The following is a 14,472-nucleotide window of genomic DNA, read 5'->3' as shown; positions in this document are numbered from 1 at the left end:
CCTTCCTTACCTGTGGACCTGCAGCATGACCTCCCAATAAAGGTGAGGGACTGAAGAACCAACAGCTGGACTATGAGGGACGGCATTACACCTGGCTTGCCATGCTTCACTGTTCAAAAACTGATGACATTAAGAATAGAATGAAAAATGCCTACACTGGGGGGGGGAAAAAAACCAAAACCCTTAAACTGCGCATTCCAGAGTCTCACATCTTTATTATACATCATTGCCTATGATAATGCTATTTCATGAACAAAAGCCTCCAATTTAATATCCCAAAGTCACTTTCAGAAACATTCTGATGTTTTAGCATTCTGTTTTAAGATTTATTGTGCAAATTACTCTATTTTATTCAATCTATTCAGCTCACTCAGCCTCCCACATCTTAGCCCGGCTTCTTGAGGAAGCAAGCCTAATACAATTAGGACATCTGTCTCATAATTAATTCATGGATGCACTGTTCTGTTTCAACTAAACCTGACAGAGGAGAAGAGATTTCAAATGTATTAAATTCCCAAACATTCTGTGAAACTGGTGACTCAGCTGACTGAGGAATCCTATTTGGGCACCAGCTGAAGGAAAGGCAGGAAAGTCAAGTTACCTGTTTTATCCGAACCTCCTGGATGGCAAATCAATACACAAGTAGCTATGGAAGAGATACAGCTGAATAAAAAGGTAGATGGGATCTGGGGAGAGCAGAAGGGAATATACTTGAGAACACCATATATTGCACGAGGGAGTTGGCAAGGACGTGGGGAGAAGTTAAGAGGATTCTAGGAAGGAGCATGGAAATACAGAAGCTCTGCTAAGGGGAAGCTGCCGGGGAGAGTCACACTTTGAGTTCCACAACTCACAGAACAGCTTATCAAAATGTCTCTCAATTCCAAATGCCAATGAAATACTATTTTTACATCACCCACTGAGCTCAAGCACAGTAAAAGAGAAGTCAGTAGGAAACCTCTGGGTTTGTTCTTTTAATGTATGTGGATGTTGGTATCGGACGTAGCACCACATTGGCTGAGTGTTTTTCCACTATTACAGTAGATTAGTAACAAAAGTATATTATTGCTCACATAAGTAGCCAAATAAACACAGCTGAAAGCAAGATCCTGCAAACTGACAGCACATTAACATACCAAGAACAAAATGGAGACATGCTTACTAAATGCAGTCTTCCCTGCATGGAAATGTCTCTGGAAAAAAACCCAGTACTTTTTCAAACTTTTTTCCCCACAATGCACATACAGAATATCACCAGTGAAAGTAAAAATCTAGCAGTTCCTTTGTTTAAATAGATTCTGCACAACCTGTGGAAGCATTGCTTAGGCTTCCTAGGGAAAATTTCAACTATGTGCAAAACACCAACACACGAGACAGTCTGAAACGCTGTTACGTGTGCTCCTCTACACCCACAACAACGCCAGGCCTCCTGAGTGGTCACTGGTGATAACTGGCCACAATTCTGCTAACGGACTGTCTCTGACAGTTTCAAAGTAAGGGTCAGTCTGGTCTGCTAATGTTAGAACTGGGAGCGATGCCAGGACTTCCAGGAGCCGGCCACGGGCTTAGGCTACATTACTCAACCTCCTAATTGGCAACAGTCACGCAGGTGCAGGTATTGCCGCAGACTGCACTAGTGCCAAAACCTGCCAGCTTTGTTCTGAACTCCTTGCACACAAAAGAGCGAGCTTTGCTGGCGTACCAAGGAGCTTTATTTGCTGTTGTTTTCCCCTCCTTCTTGAATTTTTCCAACAGTACTGTTTTTCTAGGAAAGATGCTAAAAGTTGACAATTTGTATATCGTTATATGCAATACTCCACTTAATGATCAGATATAGCTCAATTAATTATAAAAATACCTTTAAAATACACAGGCAACAAATGCCATGCCAACAGGATCACTATTAACCCTCTATTTATTTTGGTATTGTCAAAAATAAGGCTGTGATTCTAGTAACATTTCTGCGACTAAAGGTACGCACATGCTTACCGTATACCAAACTATGCCAAAGGCATAGCTACACAAGCAACTCTCTTCAGCAGCACAGGTAACATTTTCAGGCAACCACAGATTTGCTCATTCCCATTCCCTGCCCTTCCCTTGAGCTGTTTCACCACAGCTGTTTTGAGGCTACACAAAGAGTTAGATGGGGAAACAGAAGCAGGTTAGTTACCTGACTGCAAGCAAGGGAGGGAAGAGAGAGCTATTTTCAGTTTCTCAAACTAGGCCACCATGCAGCTGCACGAACAGCTGCACCAGCACAACTGAAAGGCTGAGCAGGGACTGAAATGAGTGGCTGTGCAAGAGAATTACTTAAACTGGCACTGAAAGCAAAAGAAACGCTTATCACACTATGGCTTCAGGCAAAGCAGCAGGGTCTAGGTGGGTGATTTCAAAGGATATGAAAACATCCAGCTCCTATGGATTCTTGGGTCTCTCAGGCACCCTTGGAAACCTCAACCTAGACATTCAAAATTAACAGTTTTTGGTTTGGGGTAGAGGAAACAGTCTACATTCTTTTTAACCGGTTGTCATGGTTTTAGCTGGGATAGAGTTAATTTTCTTCACCGTAGCTGGTACAGTGCTGTGTTTTGGATTTAGTATGAGAATAACATTGATAACACACTGATGTTTTAGTTGTTGCTACGTAGTGCTTACACTGATCAAGGACTTTTCAGTCTCCCATGCTCTGTTGGGTGCACAAGAAGCCGGGAGGGGACACAGCCAGGACAGCTGACCCAAACTGGCCAAAGGAATATTCCGTACCATATGATGTCATGCCCAGTATATTAGCTGGGGGAAGTTGGCCAGGGAAAGCAGCGATCACAGCTCAGGAACCAGTAGCGTCGGTTCACAGGTGGTGAGTGGTTGCACCACACTTGTTTGTTTCGTCCCCCACGTCCCCCCCCAAGTTTTCCCACCTCCCTCTCTCAGGATTTTCCTTTTCATTACATTATTATTGCTATTATTATGATTGCTATTACTGTTTTATTTTATTTATTAAACTGTTCTTATCTCAACCCATGAGTTATCTTACTTTTGCCCTTCCAATTCTCTCCCCCATCCCATTGGGGTGGGAGAAGTAAACGAGCAGCCGGGTGGTGCTTAGGTGCTGACTGGGGCTAAACCACGGCACCTGTTCTTACTAAAACTGTAACTGCTGCTTTTACTGAATGTTGGTTGCTTCCTTATCCCTATTTAACACTAAATATACAGAGTTGCAAACTGCAAAGAGGTCAGTTTCCAACACAGGAATCTTTTAATTGAGGGATCTTAAGGAATAGAAAAGAGGATCGCTAACACATACATCTCCACTGCAAACTGGAACATTGGGTAGAGTTAGCTACGTTAGCTTCAAACAAGCTACATGAGCAACTGTATCACAATGGCAGCGGGCTCCACATGGACTAATTTAATTGGTCAATTGCTTCCAATAAGTTCCTTTTTAATGCCAATGCAAAGTAATTCTACATTATACTACAACGAACATAGGGTGTAGGTTACTTCTTCCCATCCTACCCCTCACCGAATTACAAAAAACAGTCGACATCATCTGAGGGAAGCTGGAAAAGGATTCTGCTTTGTAAAGAGCAAAACTTCCTTGTAGGTCTAGCAGCAAAAATCATAAAATATAATGCTGACATTTACTTATGACTTCCCATACAGACTCCGATTAATGATCTACACTCTTGACTTAGAAGCAGCTATGCAGTGGAATAAAAAACAACCCATGAACTACTAGGATGTGACACAGTTAAAGCAGTTAAGAGGTAGATACATGCACTAAAAATGCAGATTTAATAGGGATGCCCATGCAGACACACTCTAACTACCTTTCTGGCAGGGTTAAGGATTGAGGGTGCACTGTGATATACTTTAGAAAATTATCTCTGGAATTTGAAGCATGAACGGAGAACAAATAATACACGTTATCTGTGGTTTTACTCTAAAATCACTTTCTTAAAAGACAACCTCTTTCACATACAAATTTCATTTTCAGTAAGATTCTAAATTAATGTTTCTGTATTTAAATTCTAATCTTCTTCAGAGTACTACAAATACTGTAACACAAATGCAAATCTGCCTATTACCCTGCCATCCCACAGCAACAATTAATTAGAAGTTTTGGCCTGGGTGTTTCTGAAAACATCAGTGACTATCCTGCTGCTTAGAGGAATAAACAAACCCCAACCAAGTTATAATTGTCTACAAAATTTAGAGACAGTTGGCCAAAAAATGAAAAATGACAGATGTGCATGATTACTGCTCAGATTTTTGTTACTCACTCCAAATGACTATGTAAGCTCTGATTCAGTTTTTCCTTTTTCTTTTCCCCCCTCCTATTACGGCACAACTTCAACCTTTAGTTGCTGAAGGAAGTCAGGTACTTAATTACCTTCCTGTGCCTTTCTAAGCACATAGTTTGAATATTAGGTTTGATGGCGGTGCACTTTCATCAACAAAATGTAAAGTGATTACCAAGGAGAAATCAACACATTAAAAAGAATAAAAGTTCAGTAAATTTTTAACTTTCAACTCACTGCCTAAAAGACACTAAAGATAACATTTAACTAATGGAAGTCTTAAGAACATAAAATTTGTCCGAGTATGTGAATAAAGAATTCTCTCTCTTAAAGCAGATGAATGAAGCACAGATACATACACCTGCTACAGAATCTGTTGATACCACTGGATAAAGAAATCATATTTTCTTGCACTTTGATGAAAGAACTAATAATCAGTGGCATGACTACTTGCATTTGTATTACTACAGTAACTATATTTGACTATCCACAATTGCAGACTTAAAATCCACAGAAGGTAAAACTGTAGCAGTGCGTTACTGTTTTGCAGAAGCATATTCCAACTCACTAATTCATCAACAGCTACACTTATCAAAGCAAAATAAGGTTTCGTATCCTCTCAAACTTTTAAAATCTTCTAAATGTCATTGTTTTGCTCAATCTTCTGATCATTAACAACTTTCACAACTTCCCACTTAACAAAGAGAAAACCTCCAATTTTTATAGCCTCTTTAAAAGCACTGAAATTTAATAGTATGTATAAAAACTGCAATTTCATTGTCACGTTTTCTCTCGATTCCTTAAGGAGTACATTTCAGCTGCCCACAGTTTTTATCCTAAATGCCATGCTGAAACAATGAATTCAAGATTTCATATTTCAAAATTGAAAGTATACCTGAATAATGGCATAAGTAGTTTAACCCTTACCTTTTCCAGATTCCAACAAGACAGAATAAATATGCTGACGAGCAGGGCGGTAGATAAGTGCCTGTCCAGGAATCTCCGTATCACATTCATCTTCCAAAGAGTTGCTGCACTCAATCTCGCCATTACTCAGGATATTGAAGATTGTATAATTTTCAGATCGGATATGCTGTTCTTTAGCCAACTGTTCAAAGAATGAAGAAGGCATTACCTCCAAAATTAAGAACGATCAAAACCTAACAAAATTATGCACTGTTTGAGTGCATAATTCTCTATTAGTGGAAATGGAAGGAATGGCCAGGGAGGGAACAAGTGCTTTTTTCAAATAACACTAGTATATTATCAGATATTTATCTTTTTGTGGGCAGGAATCCTCAGGAAACCCATCACTGCCTTTCTTAGCCCCTCCTTGAATTCTTAAAACTTGGGTTTTTTTAATGACAGTTTTTTTAGAGAGGAATTATTCTTAAAATGAATTCTGAATTCAGACATAGAAAAATGAGCTGCCCTCCTTTAGTCACCTGAAAATGTACCTTCACTCTCTATTAAAGAGGGAAGATATGACAAAACCCAAACTCTTAATTTTACTGCCAGGCAAACTACATAAGACAGCTCCCATTTCTTTCCCGAGATGACTTTGCATAGTTTACATTGAGGTAAAATTAGAATACTTAACTCCACCACACTTCTACTTTGCAGTAGCTCTTCCCCAAGAGAAGAAATACAATCTACTTTAGTGAGGAAAACCAGGTCTGCAGGCTGTTGCTGAAAAGCACAATCACAGCATCACCCAGGCTGCATATCAACCACACACATCTGCCTACAGCAGCTGGCTACAAGCAGCCTCAGTACCATCAGGGACTGATGGTCTGGAGCAGCTTAGATACAGAAACAACAAAGCTGCTCTGAAGGCAGCACAGAATTTCAACCAGTAACGCTTGTAACCTGGACTGGGCAAGTGCAGAAGCAGACACAGTTTCTACTTCGCTACCTCAGACCAAAACTATGGGGGTGTTCAAACAGCTGAGCTGAGCCAATTATTTCCATGGGGTGCCACTAATAAATTCTCCTGGACCCGTGCCATACGGTGAGCAGGCACTGAAGTTTCTCTGCTCTGCATTCCCTGCATGTGTCGTGCTGTGTTATCTGGGCTGTGTCATCCACACAGTTATCTCGGCCTGTTTCACTGGCCAGGGCCAAATTCACAATTTCTGCAGAATTCCAGTATCTGCAAACCTGGGAAGTCAGCAGGTCAAAGCTGCAGTCAATCACAGGGTCTGATCAAAACTAATTGTTCTGAAATGTCATACTTTCAGAAAAATTCTCACCTAAGCATAAATCAATGATAGGCTTCTGTGAGCAATGCCAATCAACAGAGCATTTTCTTATAGCAATAAAGTAATGGTTGCCCTGGAAGAAATACTTTATTATTCCTAATATACATAAACAATGCAATCCCCCAAATCTATTTTTGTATAAAACAAAAACAAAGAGTTAAGTATTTTTAAGCATGATTTGAATGAAGCACTGAACTATTTAATGCAAACCACTGTCACAGATATGAGACAATTTGAGAATACTAGTTTCATGCAATTTGCCAATAATCTACACATCCTTATGTACTGAAAAAAATACAAGCTGATTTCAAAAGTATTGCTGTATTCAATGCTGTATCTTGAAAAATATTTGTTTTACACCAACAGTCAGCTAGAAAGTGATGCTCTTCTTTCCTGAGAGAAGCAGCAACATGAGGCTATGTCCTCAAGGTTGGAACTGAGCCATGTATGTCATTTACGTGCAGTTCGGCTTATGTGCAAGGTAAGCAGAACTACATACGGGCTTCCAAATATGAAGCAAAACACACACATTACACATACAAATATTTAAACACCTGTAAGAAAAACAAAAGACAAGTTAACACTTCCACAACTTGAACTGTAATTTCCTTGGCCCCGGGACTGGCTTAACAGAGGATTTAAGCAGCAACAGTGAGGCATTATTCAATGGAGTCTCTAAACATTATTATTTTATTACAGCAGTAGCTCAGCATGACGCTAGAGAACTGCAACCCTTCAAATGAAAGATCTAGCCACGAAATAATGACCACTTGTCATAAAGACCACATGGTACATTCTCTCAAGGAGCAAGGGTATTACCACTATTGTCCTGGCCATAATCCAACCTAGATAATTACTTTCGGGCTAATTTTTCCTTGCGCTTCAAGCATAAACAATATTTTTCAACACTTTATTAGGATGTAGGGTTGTTGATTTTTTCAAATAATATCTTCTATTTAACTACTACAGTCAAAAGTGACATGTATTGTATCTATGTGTCCTTAATTAGAACACCCAAATATATCTGCAGTTCAGCTGAAATTAACATTGCATAGGTTACAATGTAGTTTTGACATGTTTAGAGTCTTTTTAGAAAAGGAAAAAGTAAGTTATAGGATTACTTTTGAGTAATATGAGGCAACAGAAAAATAGTTTTAAAGAAAATGCTCAAGATAAGTAAGACACACACAAAAAAGGACTCTCTATTTGAAGTCTATGGGTACCTAACAAAACAGGGAGTAACAGATGGGTAATACAGCATCTAAAATACACTACCTCAAAAAGATTTTTTTAAATTATTAAATCAATATGTTATCTTAATTGCCATGAATTTACAGAATTGTACTCTAGACTTACTACTGTTGCATGAACTCTAATGCAAGATAGCTCAGTAGCTACCAAGGCTGCATGTGCCAGGCAGCGCCAAGCAGACCACTAAGCTGCTGTAGCTGCCCTTTGGTTCTCAAAGCAAAAAGCCAGCCATTACATTGTGCAATACATGGGAAGCACATCTCTACGTCCAGGTATATGCCTATACAGGAGCTGCTCCCCATTATTTGGCCTGACACTTCAAAATGAGAGGAACCAGTTTTAATTAAATGTGCTGCATCTGCCCTCCTTGTGATGCATGCAGTAGTCCTAACCGTGGCTGTACTTAACAGACAAAAGATTTTGCTCAAGCAAATTTCTGTCAGTAGGTTCCGTGTACTCACTACCAAGTTCCAATGAGTAACTGTCGTAGCAATAAAGTGACCACTAAGCTTTAAAAAAGAAGGTACCTGAAAGATTTCCTTATCTTGACACACGGGTGTTTGTTGTTGAGGGGAGAACGTTTGGCAATTTGTTGCACTGGGAGGAAACCATGGAGACTGCTGCCCGGGCAAAAGATAGGACTCCACTCCTCTGTAAAGCAATGTCTTGTCTGATCCCAAAGGTAGCATCTCTTCTAAGTGTTTCAGGCTGCTGTACGAGCACGGAATTTTTGAGATGTAATTTGCTACAGCTAAAAGTATGTTTGTTCTTCGGTTGTAGCTGTTATTCTTGTGGGGACTGGTGACTAAGCATTTATGCCAAAAGCCTTCCAACAAGCTTTCTGGAACGACATCGTTGCCAAGCAAGCAAGCAAAAAGAGGGAGATGCGTCAAACTAAGACCCAACGCACAGCAAAGATCTTCTCGAGAGTACATAACAGTGACCAGTCTGTCCAAACAGAGCTTCTCAATGGAAAAGTAGGGGCATGTATTATAGATGAGGTAGTCGCTATCTTGCCCGAGAATTCCTATGCAGTTATGCTGCAAACCATATGCAGCCACCTCAAAGTCTGCCTCTTGCAAAGTGCATACAGTTTTCTGACCAAGTGACTTCAGGGCAAAACGTGTAAAAGTAGGCAAAGCTGATGGAACAACGAACATTCCCCTCCCTGGTTGTTTCCTGTGAGTCTTGATAAACTGAAATATTCTGGCTATGTCCTTGTTATTCTGCAACCTCCGTTTGATCCACTCATCTCTCTTTTTCTCTTCTACCACTCCGTCAAAGTAAAACACCAACCTGATACCAGCTGCCAAAAAAGCTTTAATAAAATCCTCTAAAACAGCAAGGTACTCCCGCCACTGGCCACCGCACACCCAGGATTCTGGTGTGTACCAGTATCTAATGCAGCTCATGGCATCTACTACAATAACAGGTGGGAAATCAGGATGATCAATGCGATGTTTTTCTGCCATCTCTCTCAGATCTACCGTTCTGCATGCATCAGGGCAAACTCTCGCCACAAATCCCTGCAAACCCTTAATGCCCATGGCTGATCTCTGAAACTCACAGCAGCCTGAAAGAAGAAAAACAAAAACAACATTATAAAATGAAATACTGAGAAACGTAATGAAAGTCTAAAATAAAATAAAAAAAAGAGCAGCTTGGGAACAGAACTGTTATTTTTCTGCTTTTGCTGATGATAGCTTGTCGTGTTGTCCCAGCCTTTAAACAGTTTGAACCAGTTTTCTTCCCATCAACAAACTGGATGTTAAGTGCCCATTCACTTCTGCTTTTTCTATCAGTGAAAACTGTAAATATCAAAAGGTTTTAATAAGTATGACTGCAGAAATTTCAGATAAATAGCAAAAAACATAGAAAAGTATGCCTTGCTAGAAAAACAAATATAGACATAATTAAAAGCTTTATAACATCTTAGCTGACAGTGTACAACAAGAATAAATGGCTTGATTTTCACACTAAAAGTATACGAACGTCTTTAAGTCTGTGGAAAAATATACCGAATAACTTTGGTAATCAGTCTTGTACCTCAACTGTGCAAACGGCTCGGTTACCGTCTGAGTTTATAGGCGGCAGTCCATGGATATGGCACCAGCTGCAATGCCTCTACTTCTGCAACGGTTTTGGTAGTATCAGTTCTGCTTTGAATCAGAAATTCAATCCATTTTACCATCCTGTCATTTGAAAACATAATTTTCAAGACCTGTTTAAAGAATTAGAGGATTACCTATATTTTGTGAATTTATATATCTGACTATCATTAATAGTGAAGTTAACGTATTAAATGGGATTTCTAACATGCACAGCAATTTTGAACCAATCTATTTTAAAATAAACACACATGCAAACATTAGGTAGACATTAAAAATGTAATAAACCTAATTTCAGTTTAGGAAATACCAAAGGATTGAAGAAGAGTCTCTGAATTCTGGGGCAGAACTTAACAGCATGCCAAATGAACCAATTTACATGTTCCATGGAGAGAAAGAGTTGCAGGATAAAATTGAAACCATTGCTGACCTCCATTCTTATTTCTAGAAATCTCAGCACAAAGAAGTTTGGCACAGCTCTTCCCTCTACTACAGCATCAATTTTATTTACAGCACCATTTTATTTTAAAGGACCTTCCAATGAAAAATGGAGGTAACAAAGTCCACCAAGCTGTGTTTCCTTCTTTATTCTCAGAGAATCTGGTTTTATTTTGATTTTACCCAAAAGTCAAATCCCTTCTCAGTTAAACAGTGAAGAAATTAACTATGTTTTCATTAAAAGAGTTACAATTTTTCTTCTTTTTCATACTGCTGATTTCTGACATTTTGATTACAAACTGTCTCAGGGGTGTTACATTGCAATATACACACTTATGGTACACAAAAAGAAAAAAAAGGAAGTTGAATTTACAAAAGTATTGTGAATTGACAGCTTTTAAAGGTATTCCTGAGTCCTCCTGAGTTTAAATATCTAATAACCTCCAGATACAGATTTTTAATACCATCCTCTTTAATTGTAGAGTGGTTTATGTTGGAAGGCACCTTTAGAGGCCACCTAGTCCAACCCCCCCTGCTGTGAGCAGGGACAGCTTCAACTAGATCAGGTTGCCCAGAGCCCAGTCCAGCCTGACCTTGGGTGTTTCCAGGGATGGGGCATCTACAGCCTCTGGGCAACCTGTTCCCATGTCTCACCACTCTCATTGTAAAAAATTTCTTCCTTATATAATGAACTACATATGAAATAAACCTCAGAGCATACAGTAGAGCTCACTGTTATAAAATCAGAAATAACTATGTATGAATTTGCTTCACTGCTACACATGGATACATGGTAGGGCACTGATCTCTCTGCGATGCTGCTACCAGCATTACCTGGGTGCCCCTAAGATCCAGTCATTTGCTTTTCCAGGAAAGCTGCACCTCTGATTCCAAACAGTTTGAGCACTGGTAGGTTATTGATTTTTATTACTTTCCATGGAGACCTAGCAATGGGTGTGAAGGTCTTCATCTTTCAATCACTAACATGTGCGGTCAGACTAAACGAGCTGAGGTGACTACACAGACGCAGTACCAGTACTCCACAGCAGGTCTTACTTCTGCAAAAATGCGCTGTGTCCAGGCAAGTTTTAGTAACAATTCAGTACAGATTCTGTCCATAGTGGCTACATACCCAGAGCAAGAAGTGTGATAAACATCTTACTGGCTACACTGTACTGTACTAAATGGAAAGAAACGTTTTCCTACCTCCTCACAGCTGTATTTGAAGCACTCCTCTTGCCTAACAATTTATGTAAGTCTACGATAGAGATTATCAGAAAAATTTCCATTGCCAGTACTAGTTTAGCTCAATAAATAGCAAGTTCACACCCAAACACATAAGCAAGTGCCTTGGCCACAACTAGCATTTTAATATTACTGTCAAAACACATCCACTGAAAGCAAAATAAATAAAAAAGTTTACATTCTGCCAACCATTTTGTTTCACTACTAAAAAGTAAAAGTCATGTTAAGGAAATGACTCTCTAATCCATTACAGTAACAGAAAAGAGCACAAGTAAAGTCTACTGACTTGAAAAGTACTTTCATCAGAGGCGCCTCAATAAAATTGGCAGGATCAAGCCTAAAATGTTTTATGCTGTAATGCTAAGTTTCCCAAGAGTGGGAAACACGCTCATTCTGTGCAACAGATGAACAGTTTAAGGCTGGTCGCTGATTTCTAAGGATACTTGTGTGAAACGGAGCTCTCTAGTTACCACAGGATCTCAGCTGCGCTACTGTCAAGCACACAAATCTGCAGAGGCGGGGGAAAAGAAGTTTTCTCCACAAACTGAAATACTCAAAAACGGGCCCGCCCCCGCCCATTTTATACAGGCACAAAAATTCAGAGAGGTGACCCCTACGTCAGCTGATGATACCACTAAACTTCATCTTGTCAGCAAGCAACTACCACCACACAAATCTGATGATGCCCATAGTAACGTGGAGCACTGCAAACGGTCGTTAGCAGGAACGCTCACGGTAACCGCTCCAGCCCTCGCAAGAGCCCTCTAGCCCAGGCCCACAGCGCCAGGGACGAGCAGCAAAGTCCTCCACGTCTGACGGGCAGCAGCAGCGCACGGACGGGCCCGCTGCCCCACGCTGCCTCGGAGGGCCGGAGCCTGCCCCAGAGGCGCGGGAGCGGCTGGAGGCCCGGCGGTACCGACCCGCCGCTGAGGTGAGGGCCGAGGCCCGCACCGGGCGAGGTGCGAGGGCCGAGCTCTCCCCGGGAGGCCGTGCGGCGCTCCGGGCCCCGCCGCGAGCCACAGCCGGGGCTCCGCTCGCCCTCCTCATCCTCCGACAAGCTCCCCGCTCCCGCCCCCGCGCGGCGCGGCCCCTCAACGGCCACCCGCCCCCTCCTAACGGCTCTCCCGGCACTGACCCGAGCCTGCGCTTCCGCTTCCCGCGGGGGCGGGGCTGCGCATGCGCCCGCCGCCGGGCCTGAGGGGACGGGGCTGTGGCTGCCACCGTCCCTGTCGCCGTCCCTGCCCGCTCCCTCCCCCCCCGCCCCCCGCCCCGCCGGGCACAGCCGGCTGCGGCGGCGCCCTTCGCATGACAGCGGCGGGGGGGTGGGGGGTCGGGCTGGGTCGGCCCGCGGCTGTCCCCGCCCGCGGCCTGGTGTCCCTCGGCTTTGTACGGCCACAATGGGGCCGGAGGGGCCATTGTGCCCCCAAACAAACCCACCCGGGGCGGGGGCTGAGGGGGGACGGGCACGGGACGTGGCGAGATGAAAGCGTCCCGCACCGAAACGGCTTAATCCCCCCCCCACCTCCCCCGAGTCGTACGTGGGAGATTTATGTCGCCCCTTGGCTGCGCGGACGGGCCTCGGGGGAACAAAGCGGGGGCCGGGGTCGCTCCCATGGGCGGGGGGCGGCGGGGATCCCCCTCTCCCCGGAGCGCCCAGGGCCTGGCCGCGGGCTTGGCGGGAGCCGCGCCCGCTCCCACCCCGCCGGCAACAGGCGGGGACCTGAATAACTCCACATCTTGTCGTGGGAGAAGGGGGGGAGCCGGTGGGAGGATTAGATCAGATGTTATTGCCGGTGAAAAATTAAACAGAGCGGTGCTCTGGGGAGCGCAGATTAATATATTTGGTGACTCCGCGCGCACAAAGCCTCACCATTGTAGCCGTGCCTGAATGCCTGTGAATAGGATGGAGCATATGTGGCCTGTCACCGCAGGTGCCCACATCTGTTCGTCTCCGGGCAGATGCTCTCAGAAAAGGGGAGAGCGTTTCCAAAAGCTCGGGCCCGCCCCAACCATACCCATCCTTTTTCTCATAATCACCTTCTGCAGGGGAGTTTCTGCCCCCTTCTTCTCCCTCCACCCCCCACACCTTCCCCGCACATGGAGGTGGAAAGAAGTAAACACGATGCAAGTTGGAAGTAGCTCGGAAAGCCCTGGAAACGTACTTCCCCCAAAAAGTTTATTAGCAGCAGGTTTGGCGCTGCAGCCTGCGCACAGGGCACAAGACGCGCACGCCGCGCATCGGGGGCTGCAGGCCACGGGGGAACAGAAAAACCCTTCGCGCGTGACATGGGGTGCGGGCTGGCGGCATGTCGTGCTGGCTGTCGTAGGCGAAGAGCGGCCTGTGCAGCTACTGTCTGGAGCGGCAGTTTGCAGCTATTTACAGTTCTGGCTTAAGATGATGATTAATAAAACCAGGGAAAAGAGAAGAGTGGGTTTCCCTATGAGCACTGGCAAATGCAGCGGATATTGCTACTGAAGGTGGTAACAGAAGGGAATATTTCCATCTGTCCCGTGAAATCTGATAGCAGGAATGCAAAATATTTTTCTGAGAAGTGCCATCAGGTTTTTTATCCCACGTACATGATCTGAGCCCGATCGCTCCCCCTCCCTGCTCTGGGGCACCCCACCAAGACAAGCCAGGCCTCAGGGCTGCAGGGTTTAGGCTGGGCTTGGCCGATGGGGTGCTGGGGCACAGGGTAAACCTCAGGATCGCGGGATATTTCAGGACGGCAGGGACCTCGGAAGATCATCTAGTACAAACACGATCCGTGGTTTCTAGCGTGGCGAAGATGCTGAGCGTCCTCGGAGCTGAAGGGGGGCAGAGAGGCTGCATCTCCACACGCAAGGCCGAGCTGCTCCCCAGCG

The 14,472-nt window shown here is 43.5% G+C and overlaps 1 protein-coding gene across 6 annotated transcripts in view; it reads right to left on the bottom strand.

Annotated features, from left to right (window-relative positions):
* FAM120B (family with sequence similarity 120 member B) overlaps positions 1-12,828 on the bottom strand; it is a 56,005-nt gene extending 43,177 nt beyond the window's left edge. Inside the window, exons 1-4 of one of the 6 annotated variants that reach the window (XM_064445644.1) lie at positions 12,743-12,764; positions 9,863-10,037; positions 8,344-9,389; positions 5,232-5,412 (exon numbers count right to left, since the gene is read on the bottom strand). In XM_064445644.1, coding sequence (XP_064301714.1) covers positions 5,232-5,412; positions 8,344-9,363 — 1,201 coding nt within the window. In that variant the 5' untranslated portion in view covers positions 9,364-9,389; positions 9,863-10,037; positions 12,743-12,764. Of the gene's footprint in view, positions 1-5,231; positions 5,413-8,343; positions 9,390-9,490; positions 9,625-9,862; positions 12,698-12,742 lie in introns of those variants that run through there. The other 5 variants (XM_064445645.1, XM_064445643.1, XM_064445646.1 and 2 more) reach the window with 5 other exon arrangements.
* Between the last annotated feature and the right edge of the window lie 1,644 nt (positions 12,829-14,472).

Source organism: Phalacrocorax carbo, chromosome 3 (genome assembly GCF_963921805.1).
Source record: "Phalacrocorax carbo chromosome 3, bPhaCar2.1, whole genome shotgun sequence".
Taxonomy (NCBI): domain Eukaryota; kingdom Metazoa; phylum Chordata; class Aves; order Suliformes; family Phalacrocoracidae; genus Phalacrocorax; species Phalacrocorax carbo.
The sequence above is the reverse complement of the archived record's forward strand: the minus strand, read 5'-3'. Positions and strand labels throughout refer to the sequence as shown.